Source organism: Zalophus californianus, chromosome 5 (genome assembly GCF_009762305.2).
Source record: "Zalophus californianus isolate mZalCal1 chromosome 5, mZalCal1.pri.v2, whole genome shotgun sequence".
Lineage (NCBI taxonomy): Eukaryota > Metazoa > Chordata > Mammalia > Carnivora > Otariidae > Zalophus > Zalophus californianus.
The window spans coordinates 100833395-100858220 of NC_045599.1; the positions used below are offsets into that span (position 1 = coordinate 100833395).

The 24826-nt window shown below is 38.0% G+C and overlaps 1 protein-coding gene across 4 annotated transcripts; it reads right to left on the reverse strand.

Moving 5' to 3' along the window:
• Positions 1 to 3035: 3035 nt before the first annotated feature.
• MAT2B (methionine adenosyltransferase 2B) lies at positions 3036 to 23907 on the reverse strand. 4 transcript variants are annotated; one of them, XM_027605712.2, is made up of 8 exons: positions 21341 to 21504; positions 13969 to 14163; positions 11869 to 11983; positions 11526 to 11678; positions 7970 to 8163; positions 6891 to 7004; positions 6353 to 6524; positions 3036 to 3702 (listed from the first exon to the last, which is right to left on the reverse strand). In XM_027605712.2, the coding sequence occupies exons 1-7, from the start codon at positions 21401 to 21403 to the stop codon at positions 6354 to 6356; spliced, it is 1005 nt and encodes a 334-aa protein (XP_027461513.1). In that variant the 5' UTR covers positions 21404 to 21504; the 3' UTR covers positions 3036 to 3702; position 6353. The 4 variants fall into 4 exon arrangements, with proteins under 4 accessions (XP_027461513.1, XP_027461514.1, XP_027461512.1 ...); XM_027605713.1 differs by lacking the exons at positions 3036 to 3702; positions 21341 to 21504 and adding an exon at positions 23780 to 23907 and having other exon boundaries at positions 5426 to 6524; XM_027605711.2 differs by lacking the exon at positions 3036 to 3702 and having other exon boundaries at positions 5426 to 6524; positions 21341 to 21503.
• Positions 23908 to 24826: the final 919 nt, after the last annotated feature.

Below are 24826 nucleotides of genomic sequence, written 5' to 3' on the forward strand. Positions count from 1 at the left end.
TGGACATTAAGTAAAGCAGATTGCCCTCCATAATGTGTGTGGGCCTCAATTCAATCAACTGACCAGCAGACTGCCTTCACACTTTATTTGCAACATCAGCTCTTCCTGGTTCTACAGCAGACTGCATTTGGAAATCAAACTGGAAGGCTGGGTCTCCTAGGTCTCCAGCCTGTGGGTCCAACCAGCAAGTTTTCAATTTGTCAGTCTTTATAATCATATGAGCCAATTCCCTATAATAAATTTTTCAACATATATACACACCCTAGTGGTTCTGTTTCTCTGGAGAACCCTAATACAGGTAGACTAGGGGAAAGGCATACAGTAGTCTCCCTTATCCATGTGGGATATGTTCCAATACCTCCCAGTGGGTGCCTGAAACAGCAGTGAGTACTGAACCCTAGGTATACTATTTCTCCTATACATACCTATAATAAAGTTTAATTTATAAATAGGCAATATAAGAGGTTAACAATAGCACAACTATAATAATATACTATAAAAGTTATGTGAATGTGCTCTCTCAAAATATCTTATTGTATTGTACTCACCCTTCTTATGACGATATAAGATAAGAAAATGCCTATGTGATGAGAAGTGAAGTAAATGATGTAGGCATTGTGATGTAGCATTAGGCTACTTACTGTCCTTCTGACGATACGTCAGGAGGATCGTCTGCTTCCGGACTGCAGATGACCGCAGGTAACTGAAACCACAGAAAACGAAACCGCGGATAAGGGGAGACTACTGTATAGAGAGCTTCTAAGGTACCCATAATGTTCTATTTCTTAACCTGAGTTGTTGTACATGGTACAAGTACATGGTGTTTATCATTACCTTTAAACTGTATATACATCTTATGTACTTTTGTTATGTATGACATCACAATTAAAAACATTTTTTTTTTACTTCCAAGATTGGGATGAAACCAATTTTCTCACTAGAGTTCACATCTAGATTTCTTAACCCTTCCAGATTTTAAATAAGTAACCTGGGCCTGCTAAGCTCATCTGTAGCCAGAGACAGTTGTTAACTTGGTTTAGGTGACTTAAGTGGATCATGGGTGATGGATCTGCAAGGAATCACTAAGAGAACTTAGGAATGTTTTGAGGTTGACATTATTAAAGAGGATTATCCCTCATACTGCTGAGGGACACATAATCAAACCAGGCAGACAATGGCACTGTTTCCTATGGTGTTATCTCACACAGCATGTATTTTTTCCATCATCCATCCTTGTCCTATAGTTTCAGGGTTAATTCTAACGATAAAAGAACATTTCTGAAGGCCAGAACCCTCATAATTCTTTCAATTCAACTATCCAACAACCTAATCGGTACTAAGCACATAAAGCCTGGGGGTGAGAATAAAAAATTATTCCTAGCCTTCTAACATGCCCAAGTGTTTGACTTACCCTGGATAACTTCTGGCATCTCACATTAAAACATTTTGAAACCGGGGAGCCTTCCTGCCTCAGTCAAAAGAGCATGTGACTCTTGATCTTGGGGATCATGAGTTCAAGCCCCACGTTGGGTATAGACATTACTTACATAAACTTAAAAAAAAACTTTTTGAAACTTCTATAACAAGTTCACATTTCAAAGGCAACATTTTTTAAGTTCCATAACAAAGTAGGGAAAAATTGAAATTGTTCAATGTTGTCTGTCAAAAATCAGAATGAGGATGGGGTCCACAGAAAACAAAACAATTGTGGGAATGAGCTAAGCAATTTCATGGCCATCTTTTGATATTAAATCAATTGCTAAAACAAAAACAAAAACAAAAACAAAAAAGCCCTACAACAATATTTAAAAAAAGGGTGGGGGGAGACCCCCAGCTGACTCAGTCGGTGGAGCACTCAAGTCTTGGTCTGAGGGTCGTTGAGTTCAAGCCCCACGTTGGGTGTAGAGCCTACTTAAAAAAAATAAAAATTAAAAAAAAAATAAATTAAATCAATGCAAATACAGGAATTTTAACATCCAATTTCCAGAGATACAATTAGGTACATATAAATTCAAGTATTTTGCCATTTTCGTGGCAAAATACAGAACCTCAGAAACAAGGCAGTTAGGCTAAAGAGGTTACAAGAATAATCTATCCTCTTTAAAATCTTTTTTTTTTTTTAAAGATTTTATTTATTTGCCAGAGAGAGTGAGAAAGCACAAGTAGGGAGAGGGAGAAGCAGGCTCCCCCGCTGAGCAAGGAACCCAATGCAGAACTCAACCCCAGGACCCTGGGATCATGACCTGAACCAAAGGCAGACGTTTAATTGACTGAGCCACCCAGGCATCCCCTCTTTAAAATGTTTTAAGGGCTCCTGGTGGTGGTTCAGTCAGTTAAGTGTCCGAATCTTGATTTCAGCTGGGGTCATGGTCTCAGGGTTGTGGGAGTCAGCGCAGAGTCAACTTACCCCTCTCCCTCTGTTCCTCCCCACTTGCCCCTCTCCCTGTTCCTCCCCACTTAGCCCTCTCCCTCTGTTCCTCCCCACTTGCCCCTCTCCCTGTTCCTCCCCACTTGCACTCTCTAATAAATAAATACAAATCTTTTATTTCCAAAATATTAAACGTATGCTCACTGTAGAAAATTCGGAAAATATTTAAAAAATCACGAAGAAAAAAACCCGTTTGTAATCCTACTTATGGAGGAAAACTCCCATTGTCTTATGTCAGAAAGTGCAGCTAGCTATAGAGGGTTTAAGCACAGGCTCCTCCACACACCTCCCCAAGCCCTTCCCCAAGGCACTTGGTAAGTCCACTGCTACTTTTGGCTAATCCTCTCTGCTCTCCGCATTTCCACAACAGACCTGTGAAATAGTATTACTCCCACTTAACCCTAAAAAGAAACTGAAACTCAAAGGAAAAATAACTTGCCAGAAGCAAGTGGTGGAACCACATCTGAATCCAGATTTGATTGTTTCTTAATCGCTATACATAATACTGCCCTCAAGCCAGAAAATTCTCTCTTGATTAATTTACACAGTTGAATTAAAATCTGCTGCCTTATTTACTGCTAATGATAGGATTTGGTTTGCAGAGATAGAATTTAGACTCCAACAGTAATTTCTCCCAAAGGTTTTATTGGACAGTTGAATGTTTCCTATTTCCTTCTGAAAGTGGCTGAAATGATTACTATTTTGTATTAAAACCCCAAATAATCAAATACCTTTAACTACATAAGACAGTGGTTTAAACACATAACAAAAATAGAGAAATATTTAATATACATTCTATACTTCATACATTCAGGTCTACAAATCAAGCTCTTTTCCTATTTTGGTAATGACTTTTTCCTAAATTCATTCTTACACCACAGACTGATACATCCAGGACCTGTGGAATATATACCTGTGAGATTTTAGGTATAATCTGTGGATACACAGTAGATGAGAAAGTCTCACAAACTTGAATGTTTTATACATTGGGCTCATTAAAAGCGTGCTCTAAAATGCCACACAACCTGAAGTACATCATTAAAAGACTAATAAATTGGGGTTCATTCACTGACACAATGGAATATATACTACATGAAAGAATACCTAGTGTCTTCTCTTTGGTGCTCTGCAAGTAGGTATGTGGTAGCTTCTGTGGCTGTTGGTGCAGTACACCGCATGGGCTGGTGGCCTCAACTAGGTACAGTGACTGACATGGTCACTGTCATCAGGGCCATGGCCCAGGGGTCAGGGATGCTCAACTGGCTCATGGAGGTCTGTAATGAGGGTAGGAGGAAAACTGTTATCAGAATGGTTCTTAGAGATGACTTGAGCCAATTAGTAAGCATATTAAGAATAATGGGAGCTAGATTTCTTACCGACAGAGAATGGAGCGACACAGAAAAGAATGGAGCAATACTGGCATTGTAAGTGTCAATGTGAATGTTTCTTTTATAGAGAGAGGTCAGAAAAGTCAAGATCACGAACAAGAAAACAACACTGAATAACTGTTGCAGGTTGAAGCTGAAGCAAAATGATAAGAAATGCCATGAGTAATCCTGGACTGGGAAGACTTAATAAAGGACGTTACTGGCACAACTTATGTGAAGAGGGTCTATGGACTGGATATTGTATCAATGTTAATTTCTTGATTCTGATGGTTATTATGGGGTCATGTGGAAGAGCATCCTGATTTTTAGAAATTATACACCGAGGCTTATATAGTAGGTGAGTGATTAGGAATTAGGTCTGCAACCTACTCTTAAATAGCTCACAAAAAAAAAACCATACTTTGTGTGTGTATGTAAAGAGAAAGAGAAAATGATAGGATAAATGTGGCTAAATGTTGATAACTGGTAAATATGGGAAGGGGGAATACAGACATTCTTCTGCTATTATGACAACTTTTCTGTTCAGATTGAAATTTCAGAGGCCCCAGCTGGCTCAGTTGGTGGAGCATGCGACTCTTGATCTCGGGGTTGTGAGTTTGAGCCCCATGTTGGATGTAGAGATTACTTAAAAATAAAATCTTAAAAAAAAAAAAGAGATTGAAATTTCAAAGTGAATAGCAAAAAAAAAAAAAAAGAATATAGACATTCATTATAACTAATATAGAATAAACTCTAAGGTATATTAAATTTTTTAAAAGTACAGAAAAATGTATATTATACTATTTGTATAAAGAAGGGATGGTGACATACATGTATGCCCACACACATATATAATGAGTATATTCTTACTATACAGAGTGCCTGCAGAAACAAACTAGGATCTGATCTACATTGTTTTCTTCCACAGATGGAAAATCAGTAGCTAGAGAAGAATGAGAAAGGTTTTTTACTCTGAAACTTCAATTTTGTACTATGTGCAAGGAAGTAACTTAAAAAAAAAAAAAGAAAAAGCTTTAATCCAGTGGTTGCCAAATCCAAGTGCCAGGCTGTCTACTTTGGAAGCATCCAGGGAAAATTTAAAACTAGATTAGCAGGTCTCAATTCCAGAAATCCTATTTCAGTGAGTCCAGGTTAGGGGTCAAGGTACCACTAAAATTTCCTTAATTATAAAATATAACATGGTTTGGGAATTGGTGCTTTAAACAAATCACCCAAACCTGATTCTCTCTAAACCTAAAACTCTAAGTAAATTAGGAACTTAGAAACAAATACTTTTTGTCCAATGGAGGATAAAATCATAAGCTAGGGAAAGGATACCCCAGAAGTGAAATCAGAAAACCTAAAACCAGGGTTCACACTGACCCCTGAATAGAAGCCAAGTCATACACTTCATTCCACCATGCTGATTCCTTATTAAGGACCAAAAATATCCTTGAGGCTAAGGTCACCTGAATGTTACTCTGTATAGATATAATACATTCAAATACTCTGCATTCTTCAGAAGGAACATTCAATGTAAATATGTAGCAAGATTACATAGTTATTTTTAGTTAAAAAACACACAGTTGGCACAGGTAGATACAGTATCTGTAACATTCTAGGTCTCAAGTAGAGTTCATCAGGGTTCATTTTATTATTTATATCTCGAGAGATAGTAACTATATTTTCTTATAGGCATCAGATGTAACATAAGAATATAATTTTTAAAAAGAAAAGCAACAAAATACCAGTCAGTTTAGATGTTTGGTCCTTACATTTAAAAAGTAAATAAAAGAAAACTAAGCATTACCATGCCAGCAGTACATATTTATTATTATTTTTGAATGGCCAAAAGACTTATAAGGCCCATCATTATTAGTATAACCACAGATATGAAATATCACTTAGTGACATGGAGTGAAAAGGACAGTTTTACACATATTAAAAAAACACATACACATACACATATACTCTCTCTGTCAAGTGCTCACCATACACTGCTACAAAAGCAGGAGGCATCAAGCTACAGGAGTTCCAATATATGTAACACGTTGAAATATCTCAAGCTTAAAAACTGCACATAAGTTGCAAAAATAAAGTTTCTTTCTTCAAACATTTTGATCAGAGCTCAAGCAATGCAAATAATGAACACCAATGATTTTCATACTACTTAACTCACTTTAAAACATAAAAAGGTCAACAGTTGCAAAAGTCCTGAAAATGTAGAGGTTATAGGAATGAATAATGCATTTCATCCAAGAAAAAGTCTACAGTAGATCTGTCTCATCCTGGCTCGTAAATATTTAAGAATCATAATTCACTATACTCAAAACAAAATTAAGCCAGAACAAAAGGATAAAAAGAAAAATCATTACTTCAAATGAGGCATCATTGCCCTTAGTTTCTTTAGACAATTTCACTAGTGCAAGAGCATAGTTTACCTGAAAGATCATGAGTCACAATTAAAGAGCACTCATACAAAACTATTTCCTTTTTTCTTTAAAAAGTGCCACATACTATACTTCTCAATTAAAAAAAAAAAACAAACTGCACATACACTAATGAAAGACTGTTTGTCTCCATCTCTTGTCAATGAGGAAAGGCCAGAGTGATTCTTTGATTCCAATTCGAAATGGTGTTCTCTGGCCAATGCCCAAGGTCTCTAATTTGGTGCAGTCAAGCTGAGCATTTCTTGGACGTTGTGCTCCTACGACAGGACGGTCAGTTATCTTTAAAGAAAAATAAAAACAAAAAATTTAAAAATAAATGAAAAGCCTATGTTGCAGTTTTATAATCTCTATTTCACTTTGCCATTCACTGAAAATCTGATTTGATCACTGGAAAAATACACAAATAAATTATCAAGACAGTACTTTTCCTATAAACTTCACCAATACTCATGGGCTTCCTTATAAACGATAATTCAGAGATAAGTAACAATATAAACCGCCAACATACAAAGTTCACTTTAATTAGTACCAAAAAATGAAGTTATCCAATATTTTCAAAGCAACAAGGAAGTTTTATCAGTAATACATACTATAGTGACAGATCTGGGCTTTCAACAAGTGAGGTTTTAAACACCATGTACTTACAGGTCTTAAGTGACTGCTGGGAAGGTTGAAGGCATCTGCAATTGCACATGCCATTTCATACTTAGTCATCTGTTCGTTGCCAGACCAGTGAAAGGTTCCCTTAATTGATGGATCCTAATAAAGACATAAAAATTCAAAATAGTTTCAACTTTTTGAATTGAGTGGAATAAACAACCAAAAAAAGCTAATGTAAAAGTCCAGGAATCAAAATGCATCCCTCCTTTCTGGAATGCTCCCCATGGGATATCTAAAATCAAATTCCTATAAATATATCCAGCTAAACCTAAGAAGCAATTTCTAGAATTTAGGCTTAAGAATTTTTTTTTTTAATAAAAATATAAGTGGCTCCAAATTTTTAGTGGGAATCCTAAGAATGAGTACAGACTTTTATGGAAACACAGGCCAATTTAATGAATATTTTTAATTATACTAATAAAACCAAAACATAATAGAACCATTTTGCAGTATGAGCTAATTAGGCATGACATCCTTAAATAGTTCCATAGTACATATTTAAAACATAAATTTTTATGTGTTAAAAACTATGGACAACCTATTATTAACATTCTAAAATAAATCAGTCTCTCATCTTTCTATTAATATTCTAGTTAGTCACAACCTTTTCAAATGTCTGATATTAACTATTTCAATATCTAAAAAAAATTACAAATCATTCTTAAAACGGCTGAAATTAAAAATTCCTATGGAGAGTCTTCGTTGGCACTACATAAATCTTAAACAGAATAATTTCTTAAAGACATTATTTTGTCATCCAAAGAAAAAATACAAGATTTTAGTCATCTTGCAATAAAAGAATGACAGACGGGGTCCAGAGTATATGAGAAAAAAATTCAAACACAAGAGCATAATATTTTTACTATTCATAAATATAGCCTACTATCTGCACACTACTTTTGTTTGGTCACCTTGTAGTTTTAAAAAAACTTTAAACAAAAATCTGTATTTATTTATTTATATTATAAAGATATATATTATTACATATAATAATGAAGAAACAAAAACACTTTGACTTTCACTTGTGGAGGGAAGTTAGGAAGTCTTCCTTCCAAAGATCTCACCAGCATTCTCTTCTCTGCTAACTGGCGACACACAGTGGCTACATCTTTGACATGTGTGGGGAACCTCTGCTGCCAGTGGTCCATGTTAGCTGACTTGTTACTGAACTGCACTTTATCAAACATAACAGTCACAGCACTTTCTTCAAGCTTTTCAACTTCTCCATACAGAACAGGAATTCTCAAAACAGCAGCTCCTAGGAATTAATAAAAACAGGTAATTTTTTAAAGCTGACTGGTTCTGAAGTCTTGATATAAAATGAAAGTATGTGGATTTAAATAATACTGTTATGGGGGCGCCTGGGTGGCTCACTCGGTTAAGCGTCTGCCTTAGGCTCAGGTCATGATCCCAGCACGCTAGGATCGAACCACAACACAGGGTCCCTGCTTAGCAGGGAACCTGCTTCTCCCTCTCCTTCTGCTGTTCGCCATGCTTGTGCTCATGTGCGCACTCTCTCTCTCTCTCAAATAAATAAAATCTTTAAAAAAAAATACTGTTGTAGAAAACTTGCAGTATACCAAAAATGACATCTAAAGGGTTTTTAGATGACATAGTTCACCTATAATAATGCCCATTTAACAACTATCATACTGAATATTTTTAAAGGTCTCTTGTCATTTGGGGTATTTTTATATATTATTTTTAACAATCATAATAATGAAGAAATTAAACTGATCATGACAACTAAATGCAATGAGTGATCCTTGATTGAATCCCAGATTAAAAAATAAGATGCAGTGAAGGACATTATTGAGACAAGTGGGAAAATTCCTACATAGATGATATAGTATAACATCACATTAATGTTAAATTTCCTGAGTGTGTACTGATATGAGGAATTCTTAATCTCAGGAAACAAACTGAGGGTTGCTGGAGTGGTGGGGGGTGGGAGGGATGGGTGGCTGAGTGATAGACATTGGGGAGAGTATGTGCTAAGGTGAGCGCTGTGAATTGTGTAAGACTGTTGAATCACAGACCTACCTGTACCTCTGAAACAAACAATACATTATATGTTAAAAAAAAAAAAAAGATAGCAGGAAGGGAAAAATGAAGGGGGAGAAATTGAAGGGGGAAATAAACCATGAGAGACTACGGACTCTGAGAAACAAACTGAGGGTTCTAGAGGGGAGGGGGTGGGGGGATGGGTTAGCCTGGTGATGGGTATTAAAGAGGGCACATACTGCATGGAGCACTGGGTGTTATACACAAACAATGAACCATGGAACACTACATCAAAAACTAATGATGTAATGTATGGTGGTTAACATAACATAAAAAAAATTTCCTGAGCGTGATAACTACACTGTAATTATGTAGAGAACATTCTTGTTAGAAGATAAATAGCATAGGGGCACCTGGGTGGCTCAGTCTGTTGAGTCTCTGACCCTTGGTTTCAGTTCAGTCATGATCTCAGACTGTGAGATCAAGCCCCGCATAGGGCTCTGCTCAGTGCAAGTGGGCTTAAGATTCTCTCCCTTTGTTACTCCCCCCACCCTAAATAAATAAATAAATAAATAAATAAATAAATAAAATCTTTATCTTTTTTTTTTTTTAAAGCATGGTGAAGTATGTTGGGGTGAATTTCAACTAATTCTCAACAAGTTCAGCGAAAAAAAATACACACGACACATGACACATTAAAAAGTGGTGAATAAAGTTAGGTGAGTGTTTCACCACATAATTCATGAAACCACTGATTAAGGAATTATGAGTTTTCAGATTTTATGTTGGTCCCTACTGAGCAGTTACAACAGACTTTGGATAATTAACACTTTAACTGAAAATTAACAACTTTTTAATTAAATTAACACATTGGAAAAATATGTATAGATAGGTATTCAAGGATGATTCCTGCAGGATAATATATAATACCAAAAAAAAAAACACCTGGAATCTAAATGCCTGTAAGTATGGTGTCTATAGTAGAGGATGCTTCTCAAAGACTGTATAGTGTAAGGCAGTGCAAGGAATCATTAAATCAAGTACTATGCAGCCACTGATAGGAAAAAGATAACCCAGAGATGACTCAATATGCATTGAAATAAATATGGGGGGGACCAGGTTATAAAACGAAATCTACCATTTTTACCAATTCACAAAAAATGCTTTCATACCTCACCATATCTGGTGCTTCTCGGAGGCAGCATTATAAAAGAACTTCCACCCTTTACAATTTTCATTTTTTAATTTTTTTCAATAAGGGTATACATTTTATATTAGCACATATATTTATGTGTATGTATACACAAACACATAGGGAAAAGAAGAGCCATACAAATAGAAATTTAAAAACCGGGCACCTGAGTGGCTCAGCCGGTTAAGTGTCTGACTCTGGATTTCGGCTCAGGTCATGATCTCAGGGTTGTGAGATCAAGCCCCGCGTTGGGCTCCACAACGGTTATGAGGTCTGCTTGAGATTCTCTCTCTCATTCTCCAGCTATCCCTCCCCCCCAACCTCTCCCTCTTTCCCTATCTTTAAAAAAAAAAAAAATTTAAAAACCGTACAAAAGCGTGCGCCTGGGTGGCTCAGATGGTTAAGTGTCTGCCTTCGGGTCAGGTCATGATCCCAGGGTCGTGGGATCAAGCCCCACATCGGGCTCCTGGCTCAGCAAGGAGCCTGCTTCTCCCTCTGCCTCTCTCCCTGCTCATGCTTTCTCTCTCTGTATCTCCGTGTCTCAAATGAATAAATAAAATCTTTAAAAAAAACAAAAAAGACTCTCCTTCCCTCTCCCTCGCCCCCCACCCCACACTTGCTCGTGTGTGTGCACTCTCTCAAATAAATCTTAAAAAAAAAAAAATTGTTAAAAAAAAACTGTACAAAAAATAACAAATACCTCAATCTAGAAGAAATGATATGGACCTGTTTTTCCAAAGTATATTACAAATATTTATACTATAAGATTTCTTTTCTTTATGCAGTAACTTTTTTTTTTTAATGTAAGTTCTACACCCAATATGAGGATTCAACTCACAACCCCAAGATCATCAAGAGTTACATGCTCTACTGACTGAGCCAGCCAGGTACCCTTATATAATGACAAACACATATATACTGATACTGGAAAAAGTCTGGAAGGATTCATAAATTCTTAATGATTTCTAAAATTCTTTTTTTTTTAAAGATTTTATTTATTTGAGAGAGAAAAAGACAGCGAGAGAGGGAACACAAGCAGGGGGAGTGGGAAAGGGAGAAGTAGGCTTCCCACTGAGCAGGGAGCCCGACACGGGGCTCGATCCCAGGACTCTGGCATCATGACCTGAGCCAAAGGCAGACGCTTAACGACTGAGCCACCCAGGTGCCCTTGATTTCTAAAATTCTTATTTTTCTTTTTTATTAACTACACTCTCTAATTTTTCTCCAATGATTTATGCTCCTTGACTAATTTTTTCAAAATTTTATAGTTTTCATATGTAGCATACGATATATATATATCTAGATCTATACATCTCCATATATATATCATATATATATCATATATCATCTCCATATATATATATATATATATATATATATATAAACAATCAAAACTATCAGGTGCTAAAGAAATTGTGTCTTACCTAAATTGTTCTCTAGGACAGCCTTTTCTCCTTCTAATTTTGTTTTGCCATACAGATTTAGGGGACTTGGTACGTCTTCCTCTCTATAAGGTGGATTTGTTCCATCAAATACATAATCTGAGCTAATGTAGATTAGAAATGCTCCAATTAAAGCTAAAAAAGACAGACATAAAAGAAAGAAAAGAATCTATTAAATTATTACAGAACATCACTCTACTGGCATTTATAATAGCTTATTCATCATATATAAACAAATCTCTTATAAGTGATCTAGAAAACTTTAATCTTTATAAACTCAGCAATTATTTAATGTTTTACAAAGATTTTATAAAGTCATCATTACCTGCTTCCTTTGCTAAATTCCCAGAAGCATCCACATTAAGTTGAGAAGCAGCATCTGGCTGATTTTCAACAACATCTGGTCTTCTCTCTGCTGCACAATGTACTATGACATGGGGCTGGAAGTTAAACATTGATGTATTTTTAACCCAAAAGGAGTAAAAGAGGGGAGCTACAGCCTTCCAACAGTAACTCAATTCATAAAAAAGCTTTGTTAAATCAACATTCCTTCAACTAAAGAATCATTTTTTTTAGAATCGCTGTAATAGTTTTGTCATGCTTCCCTTTTTTAAGTTTCAAACTTCCTTAAAATAAATGTAGGCCCTGAAAAGCAAAGAGCAATTTAGTAATCCCTAGGCAAAACCAGACAAACTCAGTGTCAACAAATATTATTTCTCAATCAAAATAAGCTTTATTCTCTAATTTGGATGGGAGAAAAGAGCTAACATTTATGTAATTAATATGACCTAAATAATTAATTAATGTATGTTAAAAGAATACCAATTTCAAATTAAACTCATAAATTCAAATCTCTTACACCAATCATTTAGAGAATGTCAACTATCCATAAAAACTACACTCCCAGTTGAGCATTTAGTATGTCGCCTGTATACTAGGCACTGTGCAAGGAGCAAGGATTTCATCATCTACTGGAAAAGAAGAATATGTGTAAAGAGACTATTTCAGTATTATGTGACAGACATCAAGACAGAGGAAAGGGGGCACCTGGCTGGCTCAGTCAGTAGAGCATGAGATTCTTGATCTTGGGGTAGTGAGTTCAAGCCTCATGTTGGGCCTAAAGCTTACTTTAAAAAAAAAAAAAATTTAAATTAAAGATAGAGGAATGCTCAGGATCCTTTGTAAAGAAGGAGCATCTACTTCCCAGAGAAGATGAACCAAGGCGGAGATTTGGTAAAACCACTGACAGGCAGGGCTAATGTACAAACATACCAAACTATCTCCTTCCTTAACAACTACTGAAGAAGCATAATCTTAAAAACTTGAATGTGCCTCATCTGGAGTGCACCTTAAAATGTCCTGGGCCCCACATAGGCTTACTGAATTAAAATCTCTGGGAGTGAGACCTAAAGAACAAGTTCCCCAAGTGATTCTGATGCAGGTGTCCCTTGGACATTACTGAAAAGAACTTTAACTCTCAATTTGATCAGAGGTAGAACAGAACCTAAATTTTTCAGTAACTTTTCTGCACCAATGGTCAACAAGTTACTTAACCTGAGCCTTTGTCATCTCTGAAATGGAAATGATAATATCTACTTTGCAGTGTTGTAAGGTTTACAGATAATATTAAAAAGGCATTTGCATATAAAGTTGTACTTAACAAGAGAACCTCACAAACATAAGCTTTTTATAAAATTTCCAAGTTTTGTCAACCTATATTTCAACCCAGTCTTTTTAAGGACTGCATATACTTTTCCATGCTTACAGGAAAAGAAAAAGTGCACTATACAGTTGACTGTAGAACATGGGTTTGAATTACATGAGTCTACTTATATGCTGATTTAAAAAAAATAAATAAATACAGTACTATAAATGTATTTTCCCAGTAACATTTTCTTCTCCCTAGTTTACTTTATTGCATCTGCCTTCGGCTCAGGTCATGATCCCAGGGTCCTGGAATCGAGCCTCGCATCAGGCTCCCTACTCAGCGGGAAGCCTGCTTCTCCCTCTCCCACTCCCCCTGCTTGTGTTCCCTCTCTCACTGTCTCTCTCTCTGTCAAATAAATAAACAAAATTAAAAAAAAAAAAGAATACAGTATATAACACGTACACAAAATATGTGTTAACTGACTATGTATGTTATTGCTAAGGCTTCCAGTCAATGGTAGGCTATTAGCAGTTAAGTTCTGGGGAAGTAAAAAGTTATACATAGATGTTCAACTGTGCAGGGGTCGGCACTCCTAAACCCTGCACTGTTCAAGGGTCAACTGTGTACTCTTGCTGCTTTTAACAGGTTAGAGCTTAAGTACAGTAACTCCCTTGAGAGCAAGAACATTTTCTAAATCATCCAGACAATTCTTAATACAGTTTATAGACAATTCTTAATATAGTTTATATATGTGTTAAAATAAACAGACAACCATACCTGAAAATCATGAATGATGTGATGAACCGCTTCAGAATCCAAAAGATTAACCTGTTCAAATTTTGGTCTTGCTCTTCTAAAACCACAGCCAAAGGCATGCCAATTATTCTGCTTAAATTCTTTATACACAGCTCTGCCAAGAAGCCCAGTGGCACCAGTAATCAGAACCCGCCTATTGGGGACATTAACTTCCTCCTAAAAGGTAAAGTGGGAGAAAAAAGGATTACTTATTTTGAAAACATTCTCTCTATAAAATTAGTCACCATCATTGTTTACTAACTACTTCGAGTCTAAGTAGTTTGCTTCATGTCCCATATCTATTAGACAATTCTTAAGTTAGAACAAAGATCAAGCTGCATCAGTAATTATATCAGTTAGGAAAAGGTTTTATTGGGGCGCCTGGGTGGCTCAGATGGTTAAGCAACTGCCTTCGGCTCAGGTCATGATCCCAGGGTCCTGGGATCGAGCCCCACATCGGGCTCCTTGCTCAGCAGGGAGTCTGCTTCTCCCTCTCCCTCTGCCTGCTGCTCCCCCTGCTTGTGCTCTCTTTCAAATAAATAAAAATAAAACCTTAAAAAAAAAAGGTTTTATTAACCCTATCCATTAAGAAGAACCTAAGAACCTAAGATGATACTTTAAGGATATATCTACCTAGTCAAATAGATTTGAATTTTCCTATTTTTTTAAATAAATATTTAATTTTAAGTAAACTCTACACCTAACATGGAGCTCGAATTTACAACCCCGAGATCAAGAGTCACATGCTCCACTGAATGAGCTAGCCAAGGTGCCTTGATTTCCTGTTAATAAGGGAGAATCTTATTTTAATGATCAATGATGTCCAAATGAATAAAGAGCAATTTTAATTACGTTCTCCAGTTTATAAACACACACAATTAGTTTGAAGCTTACTAATTTTTTTTTTAAAAGGTTTTATTTATTTGACAGAGAGAGAGAGAGAGAGACAATGAGAGAGGGAACACAAGCAGGGGGAGTGGGAGAGGGAGAAGCAGGCTTCCCGCTGAGCAGGGAGCCCAAGATGCGGGGCTCGATCCCAGAACCCTGGGATCATGACCTGAGCTGAAGGCAGACGCTTAACAACTGAGCCACCCAGGCGCCCCGAAGCTTACTAATTTTTTGTGCCCTGATTAATTATCTGGCTGTATTCCACCAATAATTTCACAAACTGACAATTTTGGTTTTCAGTTTGTAATCCCAAGTTTTCTTTCAAATCTCATTGATTTATCATTCTGATAGGTCTGAGTTACAGAATTCTCATTTCACAGGAATTTATGCGGAGGAAAAATAAATGTGGTCCTTATAGTAATAATATTCCAAGTTGACTGGTAAATGTTCCTGAGTTAACTCTAAATTTACCTTAACAGACCAGTTAAAACTAACACGGTGGGGGGGACCCTAACACAGAAGGAAAAAAAAAGAAAAAAGAAACTAAAATATTTTAAACTAATCTGTGTTCTTATATGAAAAAGAAAAAATTCCTTACACAATGAAATTAAAAGGAACTACTATTTAGAAAAAAAAAGTTGTTTCAAAACTTCCCTTCTTCCCAAGATGGGTAATACCAAATTTCCCAAACTCTTGAATAAAATCAACATTTACTATTTTAAAAACCACCAATAAAAAGTTTTATTAGGGGCATTTTGCTGGCTGAGTCGGTACAGCATGCGACTCTTAATCTCAGAGTCATGAGTTCAAGCCCAAGTTGGGTGTGAAGCCTACTTAAAAAAAAGTTTTTTTAGGGGCGCCTGGGTGGCTCAGTCGTTAAGCGTCTGCCTTCGGCTCAGGTCATGATCCCAGGGTCCTGGGATCGAGCCCCACATCGGGCTCCCTGCTCAGCAGGAAACCTGCTTCTCCCTCTCCCACTCCCCCTGCTTGTGTTCCCTCTCTCGCTGTGTCTCTGTCAAAAAATAAATAAAATCTTTAAAAAAAAAAATTTTATTAGGGGAGCCTGGGTGGCTCAGTCATTAAGCGTCTGCCTTTGGCTCAGGTCATGATCCCAGGGTCCTGGGATTGAGCCCCGCATGGGGCTCCCCGCTCCTCGGGAAGCCTGTTCTCCCTCTCCCACTCCCCCTGCTTGTGTTCTCTCTCTCGCTGTGTTTCTGTCAAAAAAATACATAAAATCTTTAAAAAAAGTTTTTATACATTTTTTCAATTTGGGGTCTTTTTATTTCAAGTGCTGTTATAATCACCTATTCTGAGCTGTCAAAAACTTTAAACAAGCAGGACGTCTGGGTGGCTCAGTTCATTAAGCATCTGCCTTCAGCTCAGGTCATGATCCCAGGGTCCTGGGACTGAGTCCCACATCAGGCTCCCGGCTCAGAGGGGAGTCTGCTTCTCCCTCTCCCTCTGCCTCTTCTCCAGCTCATGCTCTCTCTTGCTCCCTCTCTCTCAAATAAATAAAATCTTAAAAAAAAAAAAAAAAACTTTAAACAAGCATACAATAACTAAAGATCTTTCTTTGTTAGTCATTAGTTCAACAGAAAAATTTAACACTATGCAATTTTTTTTTTTTTTTTTTTTTAAAGAAGGCCACCACAGTTAGGCCTCCAACTCTTGGTTTCAGCTCAGGTCCTGATCTCAGAGTCATGAGACTGAGCCCAGGGTTGGGCTCCACACTCCGCAGAGAGTCTGCTTGATATATTCTCTCCTGCTCCCTCTGCCCTTCCAGCTTGCATGCACGTGCATGCTCATACTCTTTCTCTGAAATTAATAAATCTTAAAAAAAAAAAAGCCACCCAAATTAGGTACTCCTACCATTAGTAAAAATCTGAAATGAAAGGGCTGATAGAAACAGTATAAAGGGGGGCATCTGGGTGGCTCAGTCGGTTAGGCATCCAACTCTTGGTTTCTGATCAGGTCATGATCTCAGGGGGGGTGCAATCAAGCCCCAGGTTGGGTTCCCCATGGGGTTGGATTGTCCCTCTCCCTCCCCGATTGCGCACGTGCTCTCTCAGGCTTTCTCTCTCTCAAATAAAATCTTAAAAAAAAAAACAAAACCATATAATGGTTAACTCTTAAAAGATATTTTTTCCTTAGTTCAACCAATTCCAAACATTTTAAAAGTTGAAGTAAAAATTGTCTAGGCTCTCTGTTGTAAAACTTGGCTCTAAGCCAACTGATCTATGAAAACAAGGATTTCAGCCAGCAAAATATTTTCTTTGAATTTTGGCAAGAAAACCGCTCTACAAAGACTGATTTGTAAAGAAGAGAAAATATGCCAAGCCTAGTAGACGCAATCAGAAAACAATTTACACAGGATAAATACCATTAAGATCCCTAGGAAAATTATTATAAAAGAGCTATGATTTGGTTTCTTCTGAGTTTCTCACTTTTTATTACTTCACATTAAAGAAGCAAAGGAATATATAACAGTTCTTAGTTGGTGGTTCTTCGGCTTCACTTTTATAAGAATCATGCAAAAGACTTTCAGATTCAGTACATCTGGGATAAGTACTGATAATTTGCATTTCTAACAAGTTCCCAGGAATGTGCTGAAGATGGTGATTTGGGAAATGCCCTTTGAGAAGCACAATCTTGAACTCCAGGAAAAATCCAAGGTTTTCCTAAAGAAAATTTACCTTATTCAAAGAAGCCAAAAAATTGTCATCTACCGTTCTAGAAGCAACATCTTTCCTTCCCTCTTTTCCCATTAAAAAAAGAAAAAAGAGGGGTGCCTGGGTGGCTCAGTCGTTAAGCGTCTGCCTTCGGCTCAGGTCATGATCCCAGGGTCCTGGGATCGAGCCCCACATCGGGCTCCCTGCTCCACGAGAAGCCTGCTTCTTCCTCTCCCACTCCCCCTGCTTGTGTTCCTGCTCTCACTCTCTCTCTCTCTCTCTGTCAAATAAATAAAATCTTTTAAAAGAAAAGGAAAAAAGAAAAGTCAAAGAACAAGTATATGTATTCCACAAAGGTTACTGAACAGTGGATTCAGATCTGAGTACTTCACTGATTCTGTGAAGCACACTTTTTCCTCATTTTAACATCCTTGTTAAATGAATGAAATAGAGATGCATCTTATTACTGTCTCATAGTCTGGCACTGTCTTTTGCTTTTTAGTGCATCTTAAAATCAGAGCTCAGACGATCTTATAATCAAGTACATCTTAGACTTGATGAAATACAGTATTAAATTACAAGGACAGCAAGGCTCTTAGGGAATTTAATCCACTTAACTTTAAAAAAAGGATGAGGTTGCATGGAAAAAATACAATCTTATGTCCTCATAGCCTGGAGTAATTTGTAAGGTCCCTAGAAGAGGAAACAGTCCATGGTATCCAGTGGTCAGATGTCAATGCTCAAGAATTTTCTTTATTAAATGAGCAGAGATCTGAAGTGCAAGCATTTCCTAAAACGGAAATGATACTGCACAATCTTATATTAGAAAACTATCGAGTGTTATGTAAGACTCCATCATACCTTCTGGTCATTAAGAATAGCCTTGTTAGACATGCAGGGCAAATACTGTTTCCAAACTGAGGAATCTGAAGCCCAGAGATGTTAAAGGCTTTACCCACAGGAAATGGAAAAGGTTGGGCCCAGAACTTGTTTCTAGCATCTGTGGTCCAGCCAAATACATAACTGAGTTTTGTCTTAATCCTTTGACCTTCTATTTGATTTCATAATGATTAAATTTTAACTATTCTGCCACAAAATGTGGTATTGAGAAGTTACTGAAATCTCTATTGATCGAATTCCTCATTAGTAAAATGAGGTATGTGGACAAGATGACTAAGGCTCTTCCAGCTTTACAGTTCTACAATTCTAACATTGGTTTTCATATTATCCTTAACACAGAGGGGACTGAAAAAAAGTGAAAGGAACTTCATTTACTTAAAAGTAATTTTTCCTCTTTTCACTGAGTTCTCTCTAGAGACTGAATGAGCACCTTCTGTCACCACTATAAGAGCCAAGACAAGATTTTTGTCATTTGGACTGCAAGTTTATTGGTGGTTGGCAAATAAAATATGCCTCACTCTGAGATTAAAAGATGCCAAACAAAAATATCTATTTTTGACTTTATATATATACACAGAAATCCACCTGAAGCTTTTAAAAAGCACAGTTTTGATTTTTTTATTTTTAAATGGAAAAATATTCCTCTAAAAAATTACTTTAAAATAAAATATATTTCAGTCCTGCAAAACTCAGGAATATCCATGCACTTCAAGGAACTCAGAATGAGCTGTAGTTAACCCAAACCACAATAAAGAGTTGAAAATACTGTCTGCCTGAAAAGTCTTTGTCTTTTTTTTTTTAAGATTTACTTATTTATTTGACAGAGAGAGTGAGAGAGCACAAGCAGGGGGAACAGTAGAGGGAGAGGAAGAAGCCCCACTGAGCAGGGAGCCAGCACCCTGGGATCACGACCTGAGCCGAAGGCAGATGCTTAACCATGTGAGCCACCCAGGCCCCCCTGAAAAGTCTACTTTCTTAATTTTTATTATATGTATAGTATCAAGTATCACTTTAAGTTACTCTGAACGTATTTGCCTCTAACTATATAAACTCTTAGAAGCACAGACCTACAAGTGACCAGATTTATATACACCAAAAGAATTCCTGAAAAATTAAATACATATAAATAAATGTAGAGGTACCACTTTTATTATGCTACCTAATCAAATGACACCAAACTATAGGTAATGGGATAAATGGCTCTTTCAAAATGGTCAAACACTACTCTGGGACAGTGATTTCTACTTTCGCACACTTGCATTAACTTCTACTCAGAATGTCCTAGAAAAAGAATGAGACATCACTAACATCTAAACAGAGATCTTCTTAAATTTCAGCGGTAAATATAATACTTCGCTATTTTTAAAACCTCTTAAATTTGGCGTTTCCTATTCATTTCTTTAGTTGATCCTCATACATTCCCTTGGAGGCAGATCTCTCAGTAGACATTACTGGACTCTAAGAAACTCAAGACCCCGTGACTACCTACGTGACACTGGTCTAATTGCTACTCTCACTCTATTTCTACCCTACAAGACAGTCTTAACAGGTACCACCACAGTCTCCTTCTCCAATGTAAGCTGTTAGGCATTCCTCATTCTCACAAGTGAATTTTAATTCTACACATTTTGAGAGAGCAGCAAATATGTGTCAAGATTTAGGGTGGGGACCCCTGGCCGGCTCAGTCTGTACAGTATGCAACCCTTGATCTCAGGGCTATGAGTTTGAGCCCCATGTTGGGTGTAGAGATTATTTTAAAATAAAAAAAAAAAAATCTTAAAAAAATAAAGATACAAGGTTATTGTTTTTAGTGAAGGAAAACTTTTCATTAGTTTACTGAAATCCTACCGTGAAAAAAGATTAAGCTTTACACACACGTATGCATATAAATGTAAACATGTAACATTATGCATTCAGTACTTTTGGGGGCACATAGGAACAATACAGAAGTTTAAATAGTCCATCTAGCCTAACTTTACCCCCCCAACCCCAAAGTGATTAGAAATACTAAATACACTATCTCTTGGAAGCATAAAAATTCTCCAATATCAGAAACAGCCATCTCCCGTATCTTCTCTTATTTCCATAAGACATATCCGTCTAGGCATTAACATTTTTCTTTTGCCCATTGCTAGATATATTCTGTGGATTGCTGGGAAGCCTGCAATGAAATACAAGAAAGAATGGAGGAGAGGGATGCCTGGGATAGCTCTCCCACAGTAACAATCTTCCTTTATGTAACCTCAAGAGCGGTTCAAAGCCTAAGAAAGTGAAAGAGATTGGTATCTGAATCTCGGCTCCAAGTTTACTGAATGAACTTGGGCGAAGGACTCATCCCGTAAACCTCAATTTTCTCATCTGTAAAATGGAGAAAAAACAGTATCTTATAGTTATGACGATTAAATAATGCATGTAAAGTGGATAACATAGTGCCTTGCACTAAGAGTTCAATAAGTTGTCATCTCCAAATCTCCTATTAAAAAAAAGCAAAAAACACTTTCCCCTTCTTTCTCAGATGAGAACTGGTAATATCGAAAGATCCGAACAAAGAATGAAAAAGAAATTCAGAGAGATAAAACAAAACCGAAAGAGCTCTGAAAAGCCCCTCTTCGTTCCCGGGAGGGGAGACAGAAGACACCAGAGTAAAACCAGACCTACTCGTTTCCTGCCGCAGGACTGGAAGAGTAAACACTGACGGGCGTGCACAAAAGTAAACAAACTCGGTGGCGCCGCCCTCTTCCTCCCAGAGCTGGAAAGGAGGTGCTGGGGCGACTCAGGGCCGGGGGCTCGGATTCCTCCAGGATGCGCAGGGTATATCACTCGAGCCCCCGCGACCTGGCTCGTCCCGCTCTGCATTCCCGGTTCCCCCTACGAGACCCCCGGGCCGACTCCCTCACCTCCACCAGCCGGCAGCTCCCGGGAACAAAGTGGATGGAGAGCTCATTCTCCCGCCCCACCATGCCCGCCGTCTCCGCGCCGCCGCCGCAGCGACCGCCACTTCCTCCAGCCCAGGATCGCCACGGGCCGCAGCTCCGTCGCCCTCGGCCCGCCTCCCTAGGTCCGGGCCGGCCCCCGCTCTCCGCTTCCGGCTTCCGCCGCCAAGGCCTCGCCCGTTGATTGGCCACGCTCAGCCGTAGCCCCAGAAAGGGGGCGGGCGCGTTCAGTACGCTCCCAGCCCACTCGCCAACTCTTAAAGGGATACACAAAACAAAGGCCTCGGCCTTACGCAAAGAATACAAGTTTTGTTTGGGGATGAGTTGTTTATTTTATGTACTCTTTTCTCTCTTTGTCTTTGTTCTAGACTAGGGAAGGATTGAATTGGATCGCCTAGAGTTTCAAGTCACCAGACTGTGCAGTGCGTAAGAATCAACTGGGCATGTAATACATAAAGTTAGGAGAAAACATTTTAAAGCCAGGGAGTGGGTTTGGGGAAGACGAGGAGGAGGGAGGAGAGTGAACATCTATCTCCGCAGCATTAGGAGTGTTTTTTGTTTTTTGTTTTTTTTTTCCAGAGATTTAGAAAGACAAAAGAATAAAAATACAAGTGTTGGCATCTGAGTCATTAACACCTCAACAACCCATTTGTCTTTCTGGGATGCTAAAAAGTGGTACGTGTGAAATTCTCCAAATAAGTCAAACTATTTTTAACTAGTTAAAAATAAAAGGGGGGGCTAGGGGGAGGAATTATTCTGGTGCTTCTTCAAAACACTGATTCTCGGACTGTACCCATAAATACACAACGAGAATCTATGGGTAGTAGAGCCAGGGACTCTACATTTTAGCGGAATGAACAGGAGTCCAGACCCCATCCGACCCACTTTGAGAAGCAATCCCATCAGGAGCTGCCCCGTCGGGCTCCGCGAGCCTGGCCTCCTCAACCACAGCAAATTAAATAAGAAACTAAGCGGAGAGAGTAATGCGACACTCCACCACTTGCATGGCTTCTTAAAAGTAATGAATCAGAAACAGCCCTGAGAGCTGAGAAAGACCTCGCAAGCAACTGGTTTCCCTCCCAGCTCAAAACTGCAAAATCCCTGTCAGTCGGGACGCCTGTGAAATTTACTCAGGAAGAAACCCGCCCGCCATGGACCATGTAGGGTTCGCCAGCATTGCACCCAACAGTCCCGAGTGTTCTTACCTAGACACGCCGGATACAAGGCTTAAAAGTCGCCCACAGACATGACCGCTGCTTGGATTTTTCTTAAAAGGCCTTATTTTTATAATCCCTTTTGGTTTATTTCAGAGCTAAACACTAAGCAGCCTTTTGAAAAAGTTCTTTGTCTGAGCCTTGTGAATTTCCTTTCTACCCAACCCCCCAACAAGAACTCATTTCTTTATTCGAGTAAACAATCTTTCTTTGGAATGGTGGGGGAAGAGAGCCTGAAGTCCCTCACTGTCCGATTTTCATTTGTACCCAAACTGTTACTGTTAATCAGTTTAGCATTATTCAGAGAGTCCTTGAGAGGACTGCCCCAGCATTAAACATTCGTAATCTGCAGACAAAGAAAAGGTGAGTGTGGGTGGGTGGGTAGGAGAGCCAAATTCAAGATCCTCCTAATCCTCCTCTTGAAAAACTGGGATTTTTGTTGTTGTTAATTTCTAGAAGCAACGTGTGATGCAATCTGATCGTTCTGGTAAGAAAAAAAAATTAAGTGTACACTGCGAAGATTTAAGGACATGCATATGCAATTGCTATTTTTTCAATCTCCGAGCAGCCTTTTCCAGAGTTAGGAACAAGAGTTTTCTTGCCTACATTTGAAAATTTGGTTTGATACCTCCCAGGTAAAACCTGAGTATAGTTCTACAGGTATATGTTCATGTATAGTTTTTATTCATTCTCTTTAAAGATGAAAGTTTCTCTGCTAACAAACATGCCGTCGTTGTACAGACGATGTCCAAGTTCCTGTGGTTGCTAAGTCTATAAATTCTGAGAGCAGCCTGGAGCTAAAGTTATGTTAGCGGATTCAGTTCATGCTAAGACAAAGAAAGGCTGGAGCACATAACTATAGATAAAATCCTTACTTATATAGAACCTTCACCTACACATCATTGCATTTAATCTGATAAATGAAACTGCTGTTCTGTTTTGCCTTTTATTTTTGTCAATTAATGAGACTTAGCTGAGCTTCAGAACCTGGTTTCTGGGGTCAGTAATTAAAGTTGGTATATTCTTCCATGTCCCAAAAGTTACATGTTTTAAAGAAATGAATGACACCGCTTCTTTTTTCTTTTTCTTTTTTTAACACACCCTTGTGGTTTTTACGAGACATTCACTGGGATGCTTTTTAAAGAAACTAACTCCAGAATGCTTCATTTCTTGAATAGCTAGCTCTTACCTGTTCCATGTCCTCTGGCATTTCAGGCATGATTCCAAAATTATCTCAGGAAAAGATTGGGATGAGTCTCAGCCTCTGCCTCTTCTGCCTGGGTCTTTGTTCTGCCTGAAGAGAGCGCAGGCACGCAAAAACGTGAGCCTCAGCTTCACTCGACCTTTTAAATTAGCATTTTGATTCCAATCCCAGAATCTCATGCAGTTTTCCACATTGCAGTAAACTGGCAGCTGATTCCCCCTGGCAGTGTTGAAAATACCCAATGAGAAGTTTCATGTTTAATTGCATGTCAAGTTAGGGTCCATTAGCAAAATCATTAGGAGAACCAATTTATTTAAAAAAGAAGAAACAAAGAAACAAAAACTTCCTGTGAAGACTTGTTGCAATTTTCTCTTGCAGAGGAAAAGCAAGAGCTTACAGTTGGAAAGCATGCAGATCATGCAATTGATTCGCGTTCTGAAATATTTTATTCAGTTATGCCTTATTACAACAGAATCTAAGTAAAGTTTTTCCAGTGCTTTTCTGCCCAGTGCCTTCTAATTAACTATTTCAAAGGACAGTAAAAGGCACTGGTGGTAACCGCACCCAACAATTAAAATGCAACAGGTCATTTCTATTAACACTATGCTACCTTCGGACTGAGAAAATGGTAGGTGGAGTAGCTCTAAGTTTGGCCAAGCATTAAGGATTTCTAGATGAATGATTCTCAAACTTGCCTGTACCACAGAACCTATGAAACAAAATCATTCTGTAGGGGTGAAGTCCAGTAATCTTATTTTTAACAATTTCAAGGACAATGAATGTACTCAGTTACATTTTAAACCACTCTTCTGGACTATGGCTTTGTAACAATTTAAGAACAACAACATTACATTTAGATAGAGCTAAGAAAAAAAACACTTAACTTTTTGTATTCTAGACAGTTCAAGCACACAGCGCACAGTAAACTCTAGAGACATGCAGAAGGTCTATAAGTCATGGAGAACTATGCAATTTTAAAAAATTGATACGTGTTATCAAAATTAAAAAACTTGGGGCTCCTGGGTGGCTCAG